The 18,921-nt window shown below is 32.6% G+C and overlaps 3 protein-coding genes across 5 annotated transcripts; 1 reads left to right on the top strand and 2 right to left on the bottom strand.

The window, feature by feature from the left end:
- Positions 1–463: 463 nt before the first annotated feature.
- LOC145056891 (mitochondrial carnitine/acylcarnitine carrier-like protein) lies at positions 464–2,453 on the top strand. 2 transcript variants are annotated; one of them, XM_079004613.1, is made up of 4 exons: positions 464–945; positions 1,007–1,079; positions 1,315–1,706; positions 1,797–2,453. In XM_079004613.1, the coding sequence occupies exons 3-4, from the start codon at positions 1,315–1,317 to the stop codon at positions 2,302–2,304; spliced, it is 900 nt and encodes a 299-aa protein (XP_078860739.1). In that variant the 5' UTR covers positions 464–945; positions 1,007–1,079; the 3' UTR covers positions 2,305–2,453. The 2 variants fall into 2 exon arrangements, with proteins under 2 accessions (XP_078860739.1, XP_078860738.1); XM_079004612.1 differs by having other exon boundaries at positions 464–840.
- A 4,631-nt stretch (positions 2,454–7,084) lies between these two features.
- Positions 7,085–9,419, bottom strand: IKU1 (VQ motif-containing protein). 2 transcript variants are annotated; one of them, XM_079004614.1, is made up of 2 exons: positions 7,814–9,419; positions 7,085–7,354 (listed from the first exon to the last, which is right to left on the bottom strand). In XM_079004614.1, exon 1 carries the CDS (start codon positions 8,951–8,953, stop codon positions 7,877–7,879), a length of 1,077 nt encoding a protein of 358 aa, XP_078860740.1. In that variant the 5' UTR covers positions 8,954–9,419; the 3' UTR covers positions 7,085–7,354; positions 7,814–7,876. The 2 variants fall into 2 exon arrangements, with proteins under 2 accessions (XP_078860740.1, XP_078860741.1); XM_079004615.1 differs by lacking the exon at positions 7,085–7,354 and adding an exon at positions 7,524–7,655.
- Positions 9,420–17,997: 8,578 nt separating this feature from the next.
- LOC145060178 (uncharacterized) lies at positions 17,998–18,444 on the bottom strand. Its single transcript, XM_079007890.1, has one exon. The coding sequence runs from the start codon at positions 18,442–18,444 to the stop codon at positions 17,998–18,000; it is 447 nt and encodes a 148-aa protein (XP_078864016.1).
- Positions 18,445–18,921: the final 477 nt, after the last annotated feature.

Genomic DNA, 18,921 nt, shown 5'->3' on the forward strand with positions numbered 1-18,921 from the left:
AAAAAAGGGACTAACCCTAATTTCATACCAGCACAAGGTGGTGTTGGGCTTATTTTGAAAATAATGGGTGTTGTGATGCCATTTCAGAATCTTTCAATGCAACAATTCTAGATGCCATCAAGAAATCCATTTGAACATTGTTCATAAACCAAGTGGTTAAGGTTGTTTAGTTTCGATAGATGCAACTAGAGCGTTTCATTATTGGTCGAAACAACCACGATCATATGTTTTTTCATGAGACAGGTGTTGAGGGAGACAAGATCACAAGAACATTGTCATGTTTAAAATACTAAAATGTTCTCACGTGCAAGGCACGCAAAGGGGCATAACTGTGGTTAAGACAATGGACCAAACCCGTTAAAAAAAATTTAAATAGAGATCATATATGAAATAAATAAATGTCATGGACTAAACCTGATACTTTGACAAACCAAAGAGAGAAACCTGTAATGTTAATAATAGGCACACCAAAATTTTCAAGTGCAGCAAACAAGATCGCAGTATCTTCCCCAATCTGGTTGCAATAAACAGGATCGCTGTATCTTCACCAATCATATTGGGTCGATTGCGATTCATCGTAGAGAATCTCGAATTGGTCACGTTTTCGGATTCATCCTGTTTATAAGCCAGTGTGAGATTAGATTCAGATCCCATTGCCAAACCCAGCCCTAATTTTCCTCATTTCGCAAGATTCTCTCCGATCTTTTCATAACCTCCGAAAGTTTTTAACCTCAGTTGACTCCCAACCCTAATCTTTTTGATTATTCCATAGCTTTAATCGTTGATTTCAAGATACGTTAATGCTGATATTCAGCCGTTGATTACTCTTACACCCACTTGGTAATTTTCTATCCTTTTCTTTTTATATGCTGTTAAATTCCTTTAATGGACGCCCATACTCTCATGTTTTGACCATCGTCATGTCCGTTTTTTCTCCAATGTTAGGTAACTCTTTCAAATTTCAAAGATTTAATATCCATTTGTTGACTTCTTATTGCTATTTCAGATCTGATTCTTTGAGGTTTGGAATAACCGATTAGTTGCTCCTTCTCTTTCTGTTCATCCAATATTCTTCAAAGGTATGCTTTCGATCCCTAAGCACAAGTCTTTTGATTCTTTTAACTAAATCGTTCAATTACTTTATCATCTGTATGTTCATAGACAACGACCTGTAATTAAATCGATGGCTGAATTTACGTATCAGATCCAAATCCAATCCTTAATCTCGATGCAAAATTCAATTTTGACCATGAAAAGTCAACTACTTTTCCTAAATTCAAAATCAAATCATATATTTCTTGTATAAACTTGCAGATGACAGACGTAGCGAAGGATTTAACAGCAGGAACAATAGGAGGGGCATCACAGTTGATAGTCGGACACCCATTTGACACCATCAAGGTCAAACTCCAAAGTCAACCGGTCCCACCACCCGGTCAACGCCCTAAATATTCAGGCGCCATAGATGCTGTTAAACAAACAGTAGCAGCAGAGGGACCACGAGGCCTATACAAAGGCATGGGTGCCCCTCTTGCTACTGTTGCTGCATTAAATGCAGTTTTGTTCACGGTTAGGGGTCAAATGGAAGCCCTTTTGCGGTCTGAACCCGGGGCACCCCTAACCGTGAACCAGCAGGTGGTGGCTGGAGCCGGGGCTGGAGTTGCAGTCGCCGTTCTAGCCACCCCTACGGAGCTAATCAAGTGCAGGTTAGTCCTTTTTACAAGAACTAACAATGTACATTGATTATTAATTTCTTTATTATAAAAAGAATTGAAAATAGGAATCTATTTTCACAGACTGCAGGCCCAAGGTGCAGCAGTCACCGGACCAGGGGCGGCAGTAACTGCCGCCATAAAATACAGCGGCCCAATGGATGTAGCAAAGCAAGTTTTAAGATCTGAAGGCGGCATAAAAGGTCTTTTCAAAGGTTTAATCCCGACAATGGGGCGGGAAGTCCCGGGAAATGCCGCCATGTTTGGTGTCTACGAAGCCCTAAAACAATACTTCGCCGGAGGAACTGACACCTCCGGCCTTGACCGTGGTTCATTGATAGTCGCCGGAGGTTTGGCCGGAGGTGCATTTTGGGTTTCAGTTTACCCTACGGATGTGATCAAGAGTGCAATACAAATTGATGACTATAGAAACCCTAAATATTCGGGTTCAATTGATGCTTTTAAGAAGATTGTTAAAGCGGAAGGAGTTGGAGGTTTGTATAAAGGGTTTGGACCCGCGATGGCTAGAAGTGTACCCGCTAATGCCGCTTGTTTTTTGGCGTATGAGGGTGTGAGATCGAGTTTGGGTTGATTTTTAAAGGTTTAAGAATATTGTTTTAATAAAAGGGTTTACAATTTTTTTTATAGTTTTGATCATGAAAGAGTAGTTTTGTTTATTTGATTGTAAGGTTGCCCTTTAACATTTGGTTGATGAAAGGAATCATGAAGGATTTTGGGATAGTTTGTTTTTGTTGGTTTGTGTTTATTATAGTTGAAATTAAACTAATTATTGGAATGTGTAGTTATAAAGTGGTGGTTATTTGTTAAAATTGATATTGATTATGATTATATTTTTCATGATTAAAACATGTATCAATGTTTATATTTCTCAAATTAGAAATCCCCATGCTTGTGGTTATAGCCATTTCAGTTTCTAGTTTGATTCTAAGATAATTGAAAGCATCTACATTCTACATATTATCTATGTATAATATAAAATAAAGAAAACTATAAAAATGGTTCTTGAAGTCCGACTTGCAAAGACAGTAATTTTTGTATAGTTTTAGTTGTGGATTGAATATCTAAAAGAGTAAATTACACGAATCGTCCCTCGTGCAGGTGCCAAAATGCATGTTCAGTCCCTATTTTTGACATTGTTTGTTTAAAACTTGCAGACTTCATCCTTAAGACATAAAAAGACTATTTTACCCTTAATAATTTCTTTTCTAATTTTCTCTTATTTATTCATTTATTTTTAAATTCAAAATGGAAAAAGAAAAAAAAAATATACTCTCCTCAAAAGTCAAACCCACCCCTCCCCCTTTCCCTTGTTTCCTTTCTTCCCCAGCCCTCTTGAAAGAAAAATGGTGGACCTGAATCTCTTGATCCTCTCTTTGCTCCAGTGTGATCACACACCGATCATCTCTTTCGTCTCTCACTACTTCTCCGACTCCAGTACGTCGCTCTGTCACTCTCGTCTCCAACATGTTGGCGAACCTAGACAGAAAGAAGAACAAATTGACAGACTTGGACGGAAATGGGATAATGATAAATCACTCCACTTGCACACCTCCGGTCAGCAGCCACCTTCAGCCACCAGCCACCTCCATCTGCTACTATAAACCTGAAATCCCAGATGTAAAAATCCCAATCGCCAGAAAAACGATTTTCTGACATCATCTCTCTTGCTCTTTCTTTCTGAAAATCGAGTTTTAGATCTTAGTTCTCACCGATTTTCTTCTTCAGAGCTCTAGATGAAAGATTTCCATGATATCAGTTGATTTTCTGAAAGATGCAAGGGGTTATGTTTTGATTTCTGATAGGGGATTCGATTTCTGTTTCTCTGTTCGAAATAAGCCACAACAATAAACCTAGATTCAAACTCTGATAGAGGGGCTGTGTTTTTTCTTATTAGAATCGAGCAAATTGATTTTGGGTTTTGGATTTAGCGAAACTGATTTTTCCCTAACTCTCTATGCTCTCCGATTAGAAACACACGGTAAAGGGATTATAGGTTTCATATTTTTAATTGACCACCGCAGTGTGAGTATTTTAGGTTTTCTAAAAGATTCATCACCATTTTTGATTTCTGGAGCTATTTGGATTTCATGTCGATTTTCATTTTGAGTTTGATTTGTGAAATGATTTTGAGTTTTCTAGAATCATTTGGGTTATAGGTTTCAGATTTTGATTTTTTTATTTGCGATTTCTAGAACCAAAGAAGTGCAAATCAGGTGGCCGGAGAAGATGATCGGAGTATTGAGCATGATCGGAGTTAAGCGGAGAAGAACATATTGGGAAAGATGGAGATAAGGGGTGTGTGTGAGCATTTCTGGTGGTTTAAAGTTAGATGTACCCACAATTTTAATTCAAATGTAGTATTCTAAAAATTAAAATTAATCAAAAATGTTAAAAATAAATAAAAAATAAAATTGAAAATGGTACTGTAGTCATTTCATGTCTCAAGGGATTAAGGGATTAAGCGTGTTAATTTAAACTAACGAGAGATGCGACGTGCAATTTTTAACCAAACGAGGAACAGTCCGAGTTAATTTTTAAAAATAGGGACCGAACGTGCATTTTGGCACCTGCACAAGAGACGATTCGTATAATTTACTCTATCTAAAATTAACATCCGATTGGTTTTGGTCTTTAAGCGTGTTAAAATAATCATTTTTCATTTTGATTTTATATTTTTATTAATTGTTAACTAATTATTATTTTAAATTTTTTATTAAACATAAAACGAAAATCACATACTCATGTAACCCCATCATTCTCCTTTGTCATCATCGTGAACCCTTAATCTTTCTCTCTCCTTGTGCATATATATCTTCCAGCCCTAGCACCACCAACCACTTGCGCGCCCATCGTTAATGATCGCTGACTGCTCTACAACCGTCACTCAACCTGTGTTTATGTCGATCAAAATCTTTGTTGAAGCCAACGAAGGAGTTGGGGGAGGTGATGTAGGGACCATTTTGGCAATTTTATCTAAAATTAACAGAAAATAAATAATAAAATGTAAAAAAAATCATTTTTCAAACTTAAATATAAATTTTCGATAAAACGAAAATGCAAACTATAAGTATCATTTACAATATTATTATATATATTAAAACAAAAGTTTTTAGGAATAATACACTTTTTGTGTTTCATATTTTTTCCACAGGAATTTTTTATTTCACATTTTTATTACAAGACTTTTCTATTTCATATTTTGGCCACAAGTATCCACATCTCTACTTTCTAAAATGTTACTTTCACTACGTCAAATTTGGACAACATTTTCCACCCTTTTACTTTTCATACATTGTTTTGTAAGAATTTACATTCGACACAACATTGTGTTAAAAAGAACACCACCCCCCTCTAGAAGTGGTGGAGAGAAAAGGAACATTGATGTTGATGTGATCAGCATGGGCACCATACATTCTAGCCTAATACCCAATAAATAACCTCCATATATTGGAAAACTCAAGTGTTATGGGGTGATGGTGTGATAAGTATTTTGTAGGATAAATGGTCTATTGATAAACTTTAATGACTTTTTATTAGATTGCAAAACTGTTCCTTGTCTTTAGCAAAAAAAATTGTCCTTTGTTACAAAATAAATTCAACTAAAGTAAAATTATTTATGGTTTAGTCTATAGAAAAGTTAAAATTATTGTTTTACCATTTTAACTTTTTAATACTATTTAAATAATAAAAAAGGAATGGTCGTCCCTCGGACCCTCACTCACACATATACAACCAAAAAATAATGGTTTTCTTTCGGTATCACCCTAAATCATAAGAACCCTTGACAAGAAGTCAAAAACCACTACCACCTGCCACTTTCAATGGTTGCAACTCGAGCCAACAAAAGTTTTTTTTTTTCTGAAACGATAAACGGATTAAACGGAAGTCTACTTACAATATTTCTACGAGCACTCCAAGTTCGAGCTCCTTTACAAAGCAAACCCAGTCCTCATAAGGATTTCAACTAAAAGTACAATATCCTCCTTTTTTCCCACAGTTTAATACGATCAAATTAGGGGATGAATGGTGTACCCTAACCAGCTCTGTGGATGTCGAAGAGTCGTCCGCCTCTCTAATAGAAAAGGCACTGTCTGACATACTATAAAAACATTAGACCACTCGATATGGGGTTGTTATTGTTGGTGTGGCACGGCCTCAATGACGTTATAATGTCTCGAACCCCCCCCCCCCCCCCCCCCAACTCTGCGTTAAGGGATCTTTGTGGATATAGTAACAACTGACAACACGTCTGTTTTCGATCAAAATCAACCGTTTATGAATAGTCAAAAAGAAATAAATAAATAAAATTACTTATTACCTTTTCACATATAAATACCCATATATACACAAAAATTATTACACCATTCTTCTATTTCTTATTCTATTTACATAAAAATGAACCACACTTTCTTTTAACTAAGCTATGGAGCAAAACCCGAACACCCCTCCACCAAATGCTCCAGAAGATGAATGAGAAGATCAAGAAGAAATGACTATCGTAGCGTTTTTATGTTTTTAAATTAGGACTATCGTATTTTTTGGCGTTCACTGTTATATTTTTTTTTTGTTTTCTGTAATGTTATTTTTAGTATTTTAATGTTATGTTTAATTTAGGGTTTAATTAAATAGCATGTCTTATTAATTTATATTTTTTATAAATATTATAACATAAATAAAAAAATTAAAATAACAAAATAAAAAAGTAAATTGAAAAAAATAAAAAAAAATAATGACATGGAAATTAGTGGGTGTTATAACATATTTTTCATTTCCTCTATAACATGATATATGACATGACATGTGAGGTGATAACTTTTAGGTATGATAATACCTTTTTAACATGTTACCCACACCCACTAGCCTAAACCTAAAACCAAAAATACTTCTGCAGCCTACCCCAAACTTCACCTCTATCAGAATAAACATGCAACCAACAACAAAATGCTTCCATCCCATAGATACCTATCTCTAGCCTTGGGAGTTAACAGATATTATGAGCATATGCTTCTTTCGGCCTTTAGAAGGGTTCGAGAGGGGAGTTGAAAATACTCAATGGGAGGCTTTGCTTATTAGGCTCAGAGAGCATTCCTTTTCTTTTACTAGGTATTTATGGGAGCTGGAGACATCGGGTGATTTTACTTTTACAGTGTCCCTTTTTTATTTATTTTTATTTGCAATAGGCCGAAGAATTGTAATATGCTTTAGCATCATTGATAGTGTAATTCCCTATTAGCTACTTTGTAACTTTTTTCTTCTATAGTGTCTTGCTAGAGTTTTTATATATTTCCGCCGTTCTTAAAAAAAAATAGAATGAATTACAATCTTAGTTGGTTGTAACTGGACAACAAACATACCCAATAAATGTCAGAATCACTCCATTATCAAGAGAACAAAACACAAACCTAAGACTCTCTTTCCAGCTACTCTCACACCTCCACATACCAATTAACATAGAATCATGTCAGTAGCAAGCATTCTCGTCATCCAAATTTATAAATTTGGATCTTGCATACAAAATTTTTACAAAAGTGGACCCAAAAATTCTAGAATCATGCCCATAACAAACACAAATTGTCAAATTCCATATGCAACTCTGAACACCATGGTGTGTGGAGCCATTACTACAAAACCATCATCAACCACCAGCAAACTCATATTAATCCATATGAAATCATCATATTCTTAAACGAACTAAAAAGTATAAAACTTTATAGTTTTCAAATCCATTAAAGCATATGACATAAATAAATAAATAAAATGGATACTCATAAACATCAAACAGAAAAAATATGAGCTGCAATTTGAGTACATTTTAATGGTATTGAAAACAGAAATGAATCTCCCAACATTCAACCTACATGACAAATTCAATGTTTGATGACCAGACTACATTTTCTGGTCAAGCATCTAGATTCTGGACACCTAATTAGAAATAAAAAAAACTTGTTCAAGAAATACACAGATGAATACTCTTTTACAGCCAACTATATATTCTAAACAAACATTCAAAGTTTATAAACAGAAGAAAAAAAAAAGCAACAAAAAAACACTTAGAAAAGACTATTTTACAGCCAGTGTACCTTAAGTTAAGTTGCTGTAACGATGAATCCATACACAGTTAGCATCTTATCATCCATCTTTATCTAATCCCTCCATCTGGGACTTTGAATTGAGAAAAAACCTGGAGATGGAAACCCCATGCCGGGAGAAGGTGGAGGTGGTGGTCCAGGTCCTAACACTCCTGGTTGAGTCATGGGTGAGAATGAAAAATTCGGTGTTAATGGTGGAGGATGCTGATAACCAGGAGAAAGTAAAGGGTATGGTGATCGAGGGGACAATAAGTTTAAGTAACCAGATGGAGATGGAAGAAGAAACTGAGAAGTTGGTGATGGTAAAAGTGGTGGAGGACCGTTCATGTTCATTCTCGGTGACGGAAGAGGTGGAGGTCCGTTCATCCGGGGAGATGGAAGAGGAGGACCTCCATTGTTCATCCGAGGAGATGGAAGTGGATACGGAAGCAATCCCGATTGCTGATGTTGACCTTGAGGATTTTGTTGGTATTGAGGATGAAGGGGTTGTTGTTGTTGTTGATGTTGTTGTTGTTGATGTTGTTGATTTCCTTGACCTTGACCTTGAGTTGAATCTATGATGGAATGCTGAAGGTAACGCATATAAGCAGAGATAGGAGACTCGGCTGTGTTTGGCCACCCTGTATGATCACCGGAAGCCATGGGTGGTGGTTGTGGCATACCGGGTGGTGGTCGTTGTTGACCATGGTGGGCAGGTCTAGCATAATTACCGTTATAAGGAGGCGCGCCAAGCACTGCACCATTTGGTGGACGAAGCGGAGGCATCTGGGAGCGAGACATCTGTTCTTGTCCCATATGATGAATCGGAATGGGCATTCTAGGGCGGTTTACATTAAGCGGAGCTAATGGTGATGGCCGGATTCTTTGCAACCGCATGCTAGGTGGTTTAGGTGAGTTCTGCGGAGGTCTCGGAAGTGGCTCCTGGGAATTCCGGGAAGGTGAACCGGTGAGCTGCTGAACAATACTCTGAAAATCGTTCTTGTTGATGTTGTATACTTGAGGTTGAGGTTGTTGTCTCGCCGGATTTGCGAAACTTGGTTGGTGTAATGGACTTTTCCTGATCGCTTTCCCAATTTTGTTAACACCTAAATGCTCATTGTTCCGATTCCTCGAATAATCAGAATTATCCATTTTGATCCGATTTTCAAACACAAAAAAAACCCTAAGAATCTCAGGCGATTTCAATTCCACACGTAATTCCCAATTTTTCAACTTGACAACTTCAAAAATAAATCAAAGCGAGGAAATGAAATGAACACACCTTTGGATCAAATCGACTTCAACACCAAACAAAATCCTTTGTTATACGGAAACCCTAAGCGCTTAATTAGGGTTCCACGAGCACTTTGACTGTAGTTGCATAAGAGAAATAGAGAATTATCAATTGTGACTTGACTTCCGATGGCGAAGAAGGATTGCGTAAGATTTGAATCGGTCTCCGATTATTTTCTTTAAAAGCAATCGAGTAGTTGAAAATTTAGGATTGTAAAAGAAATTTTGGAGAGAGAAGAAAAACCCTAAAGCGTAAAGGAACGTCTGAATTGGGAATTTGGGAGTCAATGGATGGATTAAAAGGGGGATTAGGTTTCAGGGGCGATAGCCATTGGGCAAGTTGGGCCCTTTGTCGCCATGTGTGACACTCTGCTCATGTAATCACTGTGTGTGGAAAGAGGGACAAATTCTGTTTTTAGAATTTCACAAAATTGTGAAATAGATGATATAATATTATTTGGATAATATAAACAAAAAATATCAGTTATTTTAACTGCAATTTACAGAAAAATACATTTTGCTATATAATATATCATTTTTGTTTGTCTAGAAAATGAAATATAATATTTTTTACCTATTGATTTAAAAAAATCCTATTAATTAGTTTAAATGATATAACAATTATGACCCACGACAAAGGTGTTACATGTCATTTGTTATCAAGATGTAAAACTAGATAGAAATATAATATGGTTTTTTTATCAAATTTTGTCTTCTAATATGTTATACTAGGCGAATGCTCGCGCGTTGCGTAGAAACACATATATAGTTGATGTCTTTACAAATATATGTTTTTTTTAAATATAACAATAACGTTGTTAAATTTGATACAATAATTTGTATATACTAAATTGATATAATATATTGATTATTTGAATTATATGATAATATATACATTTATTGTAACTTCATAATCTCAATCGTTTAAATGACTTCTACCTGCGAGTTATACATGAATAAAATTAAATATAATATATGATTTGATGTTATTGATGGGTTTTGATCCTAAGAACATCCTATGTGCTCATACAAACCCTAATGCTTGGATCTAGGTTTCTCTATTGTACATGCAAGTTATCCAAGACTATAAACCCTAATTCTATCATACAAGTAATCATATTAACATGAGAATAGGTTTATAATATTACCTTGATTGTTATATAGCAATAACAATCCCAAATCTCCTTGTATTGACTTTGGAAGGCTTAGAGTCACAAGTGTCACTCCTCTAATGGCTTACAAACACCAAGAGCAAATGGAGAAGGTATAAAGAGAGAGGAAAGGTATGAGAATTCGTCCCTAAGATGCCTTGGGAAGGTCTAGACGAAATCATGAGCCAAAGGGGGTTTATATAGGTGTAGAGATAGGGTTTCAGTCCTTATCCTTATCTAGTTGCTTGCTTACCAAGCAACCCATAAGATAAGCCTTGAATCCTTATCATGGTCGAATTCTAAGGCCCTTATCACCTCAAATTCGTCCAACCTATCCTTAAGATAATCCTCACCTTATTTTGTAACTATCACATAATTACAATTCAGCCCCTCTAGTTTAATTAATTACATTTGACCACAAAATTAATTCTTAATTAATTATTGACCAATATTAATTAAACAAATATCATTTCTCCTTTAATATATTATTCTTATAACATATTAATAAATCATAATAACCTTTCTCTCTATTTATTTCTCCAATCAAGTTGCTTTGGTGAAGGCAACCCAAAAGGACCATGCACCATCGGGTCAAGTACATACCAAAATAGTTATGGACTTAGACACTAATCCAACAGTTATTTATAGTTGTTTTTATTGTTAATTAATTTTTTAAAATTTATTTGCTTAATGTTTTAATTTCTATCATTATAATTATTTAAAACATGAAACATTGTTTTTTATTTTAAAGGCAACAACATAATCATTTATATAGAGTTGTTTTTAACTATTGTTATTATAAGTTATTTTAAGCTACTTATTTGGAAACTTTTAACGATTATTAAAACATATTTAAGAAATATTTTAGTTAAATTGAGATTATAATTTAGCGTTTGCTTTTATCACTACAATTTATCACTTTTAACTATTTACAAAATATTCTTTAGTTTTTTAAATGGAACTGAAAGTTATATTTGAGTTGACATTGTAATGCACAGAAACACCTATATAGTTAAAGTCTTTACAAATTTATATTTTTTAAATATAACACTAACATTGTTTTTAAATTTGATATAATAATTTGTATATTAATTTGATATAATATATTGATTATTTTGAATTATATTATAATATATACATCTATTATAACGTCATAATCTCAATCGCTTGAATGACTTCTACTCGCGAGTTACACATCAATAAAATTAAATATTATATATGGATTAATATTATTTATAGTTGTTATTGTTAACTAATTTTTTAAAATTTATTTGCTTAATGTTTTAATTTTTATCATTATAATTATTTAAAACATCAAACATTATTTTTTGATTTTAAAGGTAACAATATAATCATTTATATAGAGTTATTTTTAACTATTGTTATTATAAGTTATTTTAAGCTACTTATTTGAAAATTTTTAACGATTATAAAAATATATTTAGGAAATATTTTAGTTAAACTGATATTACAATTTAGTTTTTGCATTTATCACTATAATTTATCACTTTTAACTATTTATAAAATATTATTTGTTTTTTTAGTGGAACTGAAATTTATATTTAAGTTGACACTGTAATGTTATATTTAAATTAACAAAATAAGTATTTTGTCCAAATTGTTCAAAAGTTGTAGCTTTAAACTAATAATGGTTTACATGCAGCAACATTTTAAATCTAATAAATTAAGTATAATATGTTAAAATTTAAAGACATAACTTTATAAATAGAAGTAAAGATATTATTTTAAAATTGAAATTTAGTCTATTTATGATTACACTTTAGGTTTGATATTTATTTAACCTTATTAACCAACTTACAATCATTATTAGAAAGACACTACAATTTATCACTTTTAACTATTTAAAAAATAGTTTTTGGGTTGTTTAAGTTAAATAAAATTTATATTTAAGTTGAGCCTATAATGTTATATTTTAATTAATAATTTAAGTATTTTATACAAAAATTATACATTTAAAATGATAATGGTTTACATCCAACAATATATTAAAACTAATAAATTAAGTATAATATGTTAAAAGTTAAAAAAAAATATAATTTTATAAGTAGAAGTAAAGATATTATTTTAATATTGAAATTTAGTTTATATATGATTACACTTGAGATTTGATATTTATTTAACCTAATTAACAAATTATAATCATTATTATAAAGAAATTGAAAAGTCATGGGAGTTTCAAATGAATGTGGTGAAAGGAAAAAAGAATGGGGGTTTCAAATGCATGAAATTCAAGAAAAAATGCTAACTTTATAAGTATGGATGAAGAGGTCAAATTTATGTCAAATCATGAGCCATAACGTATTTAATTATTGCATCATTTAAATGGAATCGAGAAATAAGTTCTTACCATAAATTTGTGAAAAAAAAATCAATAGGTAACAAATAATGTGTGTTTTTATGGATTCTACTTTTGTTTAAAAATGTTAAGTTAAAGGATTTGATTTGACTTTTTTTTTTTTTTTTTTTTTTTTTTTTTTTTTTTTTTTTTTTGTCATTTATAAGTAATTCGATTGAATAATAAACACACATTTTGTATTTTCATCAAATAATAACATACAACCTAATATTGAGGTTGCCGGTCACGTGAGTTTATTATCAATATTATGTTTGATGTAGACATCAAATAAGCAAATCTAATTATAATATGATGCACGAAAACATGGCCACAATGGTGTGAATTGCGCTCCTAGTTTTTTATAAGGTTGTGTTCTGGATTTATTTTTTAATCCTCCATTACATATGCTTGAATTAGTCAAAAACACCAAATCAAATTAGGGTCTTTTTTTTCATTGGTAATTGGAGGATGTTCAACGAGGATGGTGGAAGGGATATTGGGATGTCTGTTTCATGAAGAATATTTTGAGAGCTTATTTTATAATGTTTAATTGTAAGTGGAAAATTATATGTGATGTTAAGTTTACATGGAGTGTTATGATAGTAAATAAAAGTAGGGAAGGGTAAAGGCTCCAAATAAAATGGCAAGGTGCACTAATAGGTCAAAGTTTAGAGAATTGAATAAACAATATATAACGATGATAAGAGTTCGAAATTTCATATTTAAGGGATGCTTGTTTTCTTAATAGGTCAAATATTTATGGTTTTTTAATACTATCTATAGATGATGTTCGAATTTTTAACCAATTTTTGAAGAAGGAAGAATGTATTATAAGCTTAGAATTGATTAATTAAGGTGAGTATATACCAAGAATACATGTCCCTTAAAACTATTTATTGAAATGTTTTAAAAGTGTTTATTATATCATTATAATTATATAACTTGCATGTTATGTAGCCTTATGGCATGTGTGTGTAAAAAAAGTAGAAACGCAAGAGATTCCCAACTTAAACAATTTATTCACTATAAACGAATTCGATTATACATCAACATACAAAAGAAAACTTCACTACATAACTCTCAAACTCATATGAACACAAAAAACACAAGAATGAACTTCACAAAAAAAATAATCTTTAAATCTGTACAAACCCTAATTGCAAACGAGAGAGTTCTGTCATAGTGATGACACGAGTGAGTTACACAAATGAGCTCCAAATACACAATAAATATTACCGGGTAAACGAATCAGTAGAAGCTCCATGGGGCAACCTAAGACCTGCGTTAAAACCCGACAAACCTGCATTAGTTACACAATATACCCGGCAAAAAATCGAAACATACAAAACTTACCCAAAATAAATTGATGTTAAGTTTGACCATAAGAAAGTATGAATTATTTCACCCCCCCCAACACACACACAAACACAAACTGAACATTAATTCCGAAAAAAATAACTTTATTCTTTAAACGCATCAACTAAACCAACTCGACCATAAATATACTCATGTTGAGCACTTCCAAGTGCTTTGGTCAGAATGTCAACATTTTGTCTTAAGGATTCAATTTTATTTACTTTTAAAACACAATTTTCAATTTTTTTTCCTGAACAAAATAAAGGCCAATTTCAAAATGTTTGGTTTTTACGTGAAACACAGGATTTAATGTTAACTTAATGGATGACTCATTATCACATAAAATATTCACATGAGCTAAATTTTTTATGTCCAAATCAAATAACAACTTCAGAATCTGGATCACTTCACAAGCCACAAATCCTAAAGCTCTATACTCTGATTAGTGGAAGAACGAGAAACAACACTTTGTTTCTTGCTTTTCCAAGACACAAGAGAACCACCAAAATCAACAAGATATCCAGTTCCAAATCTTCGACTAGAGAGGCATTTAACCCAATCAGCATCCACAAAACCAATAAGATCAAGATAACGATTCTTTGTTATGTGAGCACCCTTACATGAACTATCTTTTAGATAGCTCAAAAGTCTAAATGTAATATTCAAATGTGACTTGTATGGTTTATGCATATACTGACGTAAAATTTGAATAACATATGGAATATTTGGACTAGTAATACTCAAATAAATCAATTTTCCTATTAATTTGCGAAACTCAGTTATATTCACCACATAATCAGAATTGTCTAAATCACATTCTCTCTTAATAACCAAATTAGCTTCAATAAGAGTTTTAACATGTTTACAATCAAGCAATTCCAAATTCGTGCAACAACCTAAACAATACTTCCTTTGATTAAGATAAATTTCTTTATTAGTCTTAATAACTTCAATTCCCAAAAAATATTTTAGTTCTCTTAAATCCTTAATCAAAAACTATGATTTCAAAAAATTCTTAACATTTTCCAATTCCACATTCCAATTTCCATTGATAATGATGTCCACAACATAAACTAACAAAACCACAACAGTACTTTCAAAATTCCTAACAAACAATGAATAATATTAATACTTTGCTTAAACCCAAAAGGTTAAAGAGAATAACACAACTTTTCATTCCACTTCCTGAGAGCTTGTTTAAGCCCATAAAAAGATTTTATTAGCTTATAAACTTTGATATAACCCTTAGAATGATATCATTCAGGAAGTTGCATATAAACACTTTTAGACAGATCATCATATAAAAAGCATTATTTATGTCAAGCTAAAACTATTCTAATGATAAAACTATTCTAACAATGACAATCTTAGCCACATGAGAAAATGTCCCCTCATAATCTATTCCTTCCCTTTGACTACATCCTTTTGCTACTAACCTAGATTTATACATTTATATTTCACCATTAGACTTATATTTGATTTTATAAATCTAATGACATCCTATAGCCTTTCTTCCTTTAAGAATATCAGTGACTTCCCAAGTATTATTCCTATAAAGGGCCTCCATTTCCTCATTCATTGATTTTATCCAGTTTGGATCTAAAGCAGCCTCACTAGAAGTTTTGGGTTTAGTGATTTTATTAAGATTAGAAACAAAACATAGATTTTCATTATTAAGAACATAATAGTTAAAAGAATGTTCAATTCCATATTTGTGCCTTCCCTCCACAACATAGTCACTAAATCTAACTGGCATGTATATATCACGTCTAGTAGACTGACCCTCATAATGAATAGTATTAACTTGACCACTTTCCTGAGTTAAATTAGAAGAACTTGGAAATGTCTCACCAGAAGGAGGCACATGTGCCTCGCCAGTCTGGTTGATGACATCAAAGGGACTAGTCTCATCTAGGTTGTGATCTGTACTAGCACCATTCAACTAATGGACACTTCTCAAGTCATCTAAACTAGTGTTATCAAGAAGAGAACTAAAATACAATGACTCATCATATGAAAAAAGATCACCAGAAGATAAAAGGGACATTGGATTTATCAGTCAAAGATGAAGACTTTAGCTTGAAAGGAAACACAGATTCATAAAATTTTACATCCATGGAAACAAAAGTAAGACTTGAATCAAGACTAAGAACTCTATAGCCATTTTTATCAGAAGAATAACCAAGAAATATACATTTATCAGCTCTTTCATAAAATTTATCAAAATTATTCAATTTGGTTATAAAGCACAAACAACCAAATACTCTAAGTTTATCAAAAGTAGGAGAAGTTTTATAAACAATCTCATAAGTAGAAGCACCCTTTAAAACAGATGCAGGTGCTTTGTTAATAAAAAAACAGAAGTTAAAATAACTTTTCCTAGTATTTAATAGGTAAACCAGACTGAAACACCCAATACCTAGCAACATTTAAAATATGGCTTTGTTTTATCTCCACAACTCCATTTTGTTGTGGAGTATGAATACAAGAAGTTTGATGTAAAATTCCTTTTGACTCAAATAATTGTTTCATTTTATGATTTAAAAATCCAGTTTCATTATCTGACCTAACAACTTTAATTTTAACTTCAAACTAATTAAAAAGAATGTTAAAGAAAACAAGAACACAATCATAAACTTCATCCTTTGATTTCAACAAGTAGACCCAAGTACCTCTAGTGAAGTCATCCATAATGGTCAAGAAATATCTAAATCCTTCTGTGGTGGTCACTCTGTGAGGGCCCCATACATCTAGATGAATTAACTCACCAAGTTTAGATGTGACATGTTGACTAATAGGAAAGGATTCTCTAGTTTGCTTAGATTTATGACATATATCATAAGGAGGAAGAACTTCATTGCCAAATTTAAGTTTGTTTTTTAAAAGAAACTAAAGCTTGATCAGAGGGGTGACCAAGCCTGTTATGCCAAGTAAGTTTAGAAACACAAAAAATAGAGGAAGCACTACTAATCCTAGAAAAATTACCTGAAGGCACACTATTTATGTAATAGAGACCTCCAGATTCTCTACCATTCCCCACCATCTCCTTTGATTATAAACCTTGAATTTTACAGTTATGCTCATTAAAAATGACCTCACAGTTACTATCTTTGCATACTTTATGATCAGATAACAAATTTACATTAGAATCCGGAACAACAAAGACAGCAAACAAGGTTAAGGAATCAGACAAGTTCATATTACCAAAATTTTCAATTTTAGCAAAAGTACCATTAGGATGACTAACAAGAAGATCCAATTTAGACACATCCACAGTGTCATGTAGAAGGGATTCAGAGGCAATCATATGTTGATTGGCTCATGAATCAACAATCTACTTTTGATAGTTAATGTAAGAATTAAAAGCTTGAAACAAGTAAGTACCTGCCATATTAGCACTAGCAGTTGCTTCCTCATTAGCTTGCCTATCATTGATAAGTTGTAAAAACTTGATGTACTGATCCTTAGTAAGTTGATGAAACTCAGAATCTCCAACAGACTCAGATAGATTGGAAGTATTAGAACTCCCAGAAGGAGTGGTAGCAGAATTAATAGAAAAGTTTTTGTTAAAGTTATTCTGATTGTTAGATTCACTCCTTGGTTTGAAGTCCTTAGTATAGCCTATTAACTTGTAACATTTTTCTTTGGAATGACCTTTAATACCATAATTCTTGCACTTGATTCTTATTTTTATTAGAATTATTTGAGTTAAATCTATTATTTAACCTACTATTGAAAGCAGTAGACTGAGATTTAAATGAAGATTGAGAAGACTGAAGAAAAAACAAAGAATCATTTCTTTGAAGAGACTCTTCCTTAGACAATATCGAAAAAGTTGTTTTGACATTAGGTAATGGTTCCATGAGTAAAATGTGGCTTTTGACTTGATTATAAGAGCCATCAAGACCACTAAGAAACTACATTAGTTTCATGAGATTAGAATGATCTTTGAGTTTAATTGACACCTCACATGTACACTTAGTTAAACTAGTAAGACCACCAAATTCCTTCCATAAGGAATCAAGCTTATTAAACTAATCTTACAACGAAATTCCATTTTGTTTAAGAGAATTAATATGTTGGTGAATGTTAAAAACAACAGATCCATCATATTTATAATAAGTTTCAAAAAGATTTTTCCAAATGTCCTCAGCAACATCGAAATAAGCTTGACTATGATAGACGCAATCAGAAATAAAAGACAGAAGCCTAGAACAAACAACAACATTAGACCTATCCCATTTAGATTTTTTAGCTTCATCAACGTCGTTCTTTTTTAAAGTTCCATCAACAAATCCAAGTTTATTTCTAGCCCTAAGAGATCTAGACATAAAACTTTTCCACAACCTAAATTTTTCATTACCAGTTAATTTCATTGTAACAATAGATGTGAAAACATTATCATAAGGATGAACGTAGAGAGGATCATCAAAGTTATTTTGATCATCCTTTCCACTTCCACCGGGAGTTTCAGTAGGACCAGCCATGAGAACATATTAAACACAAACAACAAACAAGAAGCATTGATAACAGGCAAGCGGAGCAAAAAACAAAACAGACACTTATATTGATCTTAAGTCCAGATGGTCACCATGTTTCTTGGGGCCCATGACAACCAATACAGAGTCAAAGAAAAGAAACCAACAATCATATATACTATAAAGCAAAAAATAACTAGTATACACAAGACAACTAAGATCTCCCAAAGCAATATCATAAAGAGATGAAAAAAGGAACAAGAAAATCCTCACAGAGCCGACGAGCAGACACAATGAAGAGTCGACTCTCTTTGTCCGTTCCATACTAGGGTTTATCGGTCATAAAATTCGACCCCTAGGGAGTTATTTCAGACAAGGAGATTAATCGACTGAAATCCAGCCGATGAAGCCCCAACAGATGAAATATACACCACAAGCAGCAAGCGATTACACTGCAAGAACACAAAAGAACTCGCGGTACCAAGA

The sequence above is a fragment of the Lactuca serriola genome, chromosome 6, assembly GCF_051521515.1.
Source record: "Lactuca serriola cultivar US96UC23 chromosome 6, Lser_US96UC23_V15, whole genome shotgun sequence".
Taxonomy (NCBI): Eukaryota; Viridiplantae; Streptophyta; class Magnoliopsida; order Asterales; family Asteraceae; genus Lactuca; species Lactuca serriola.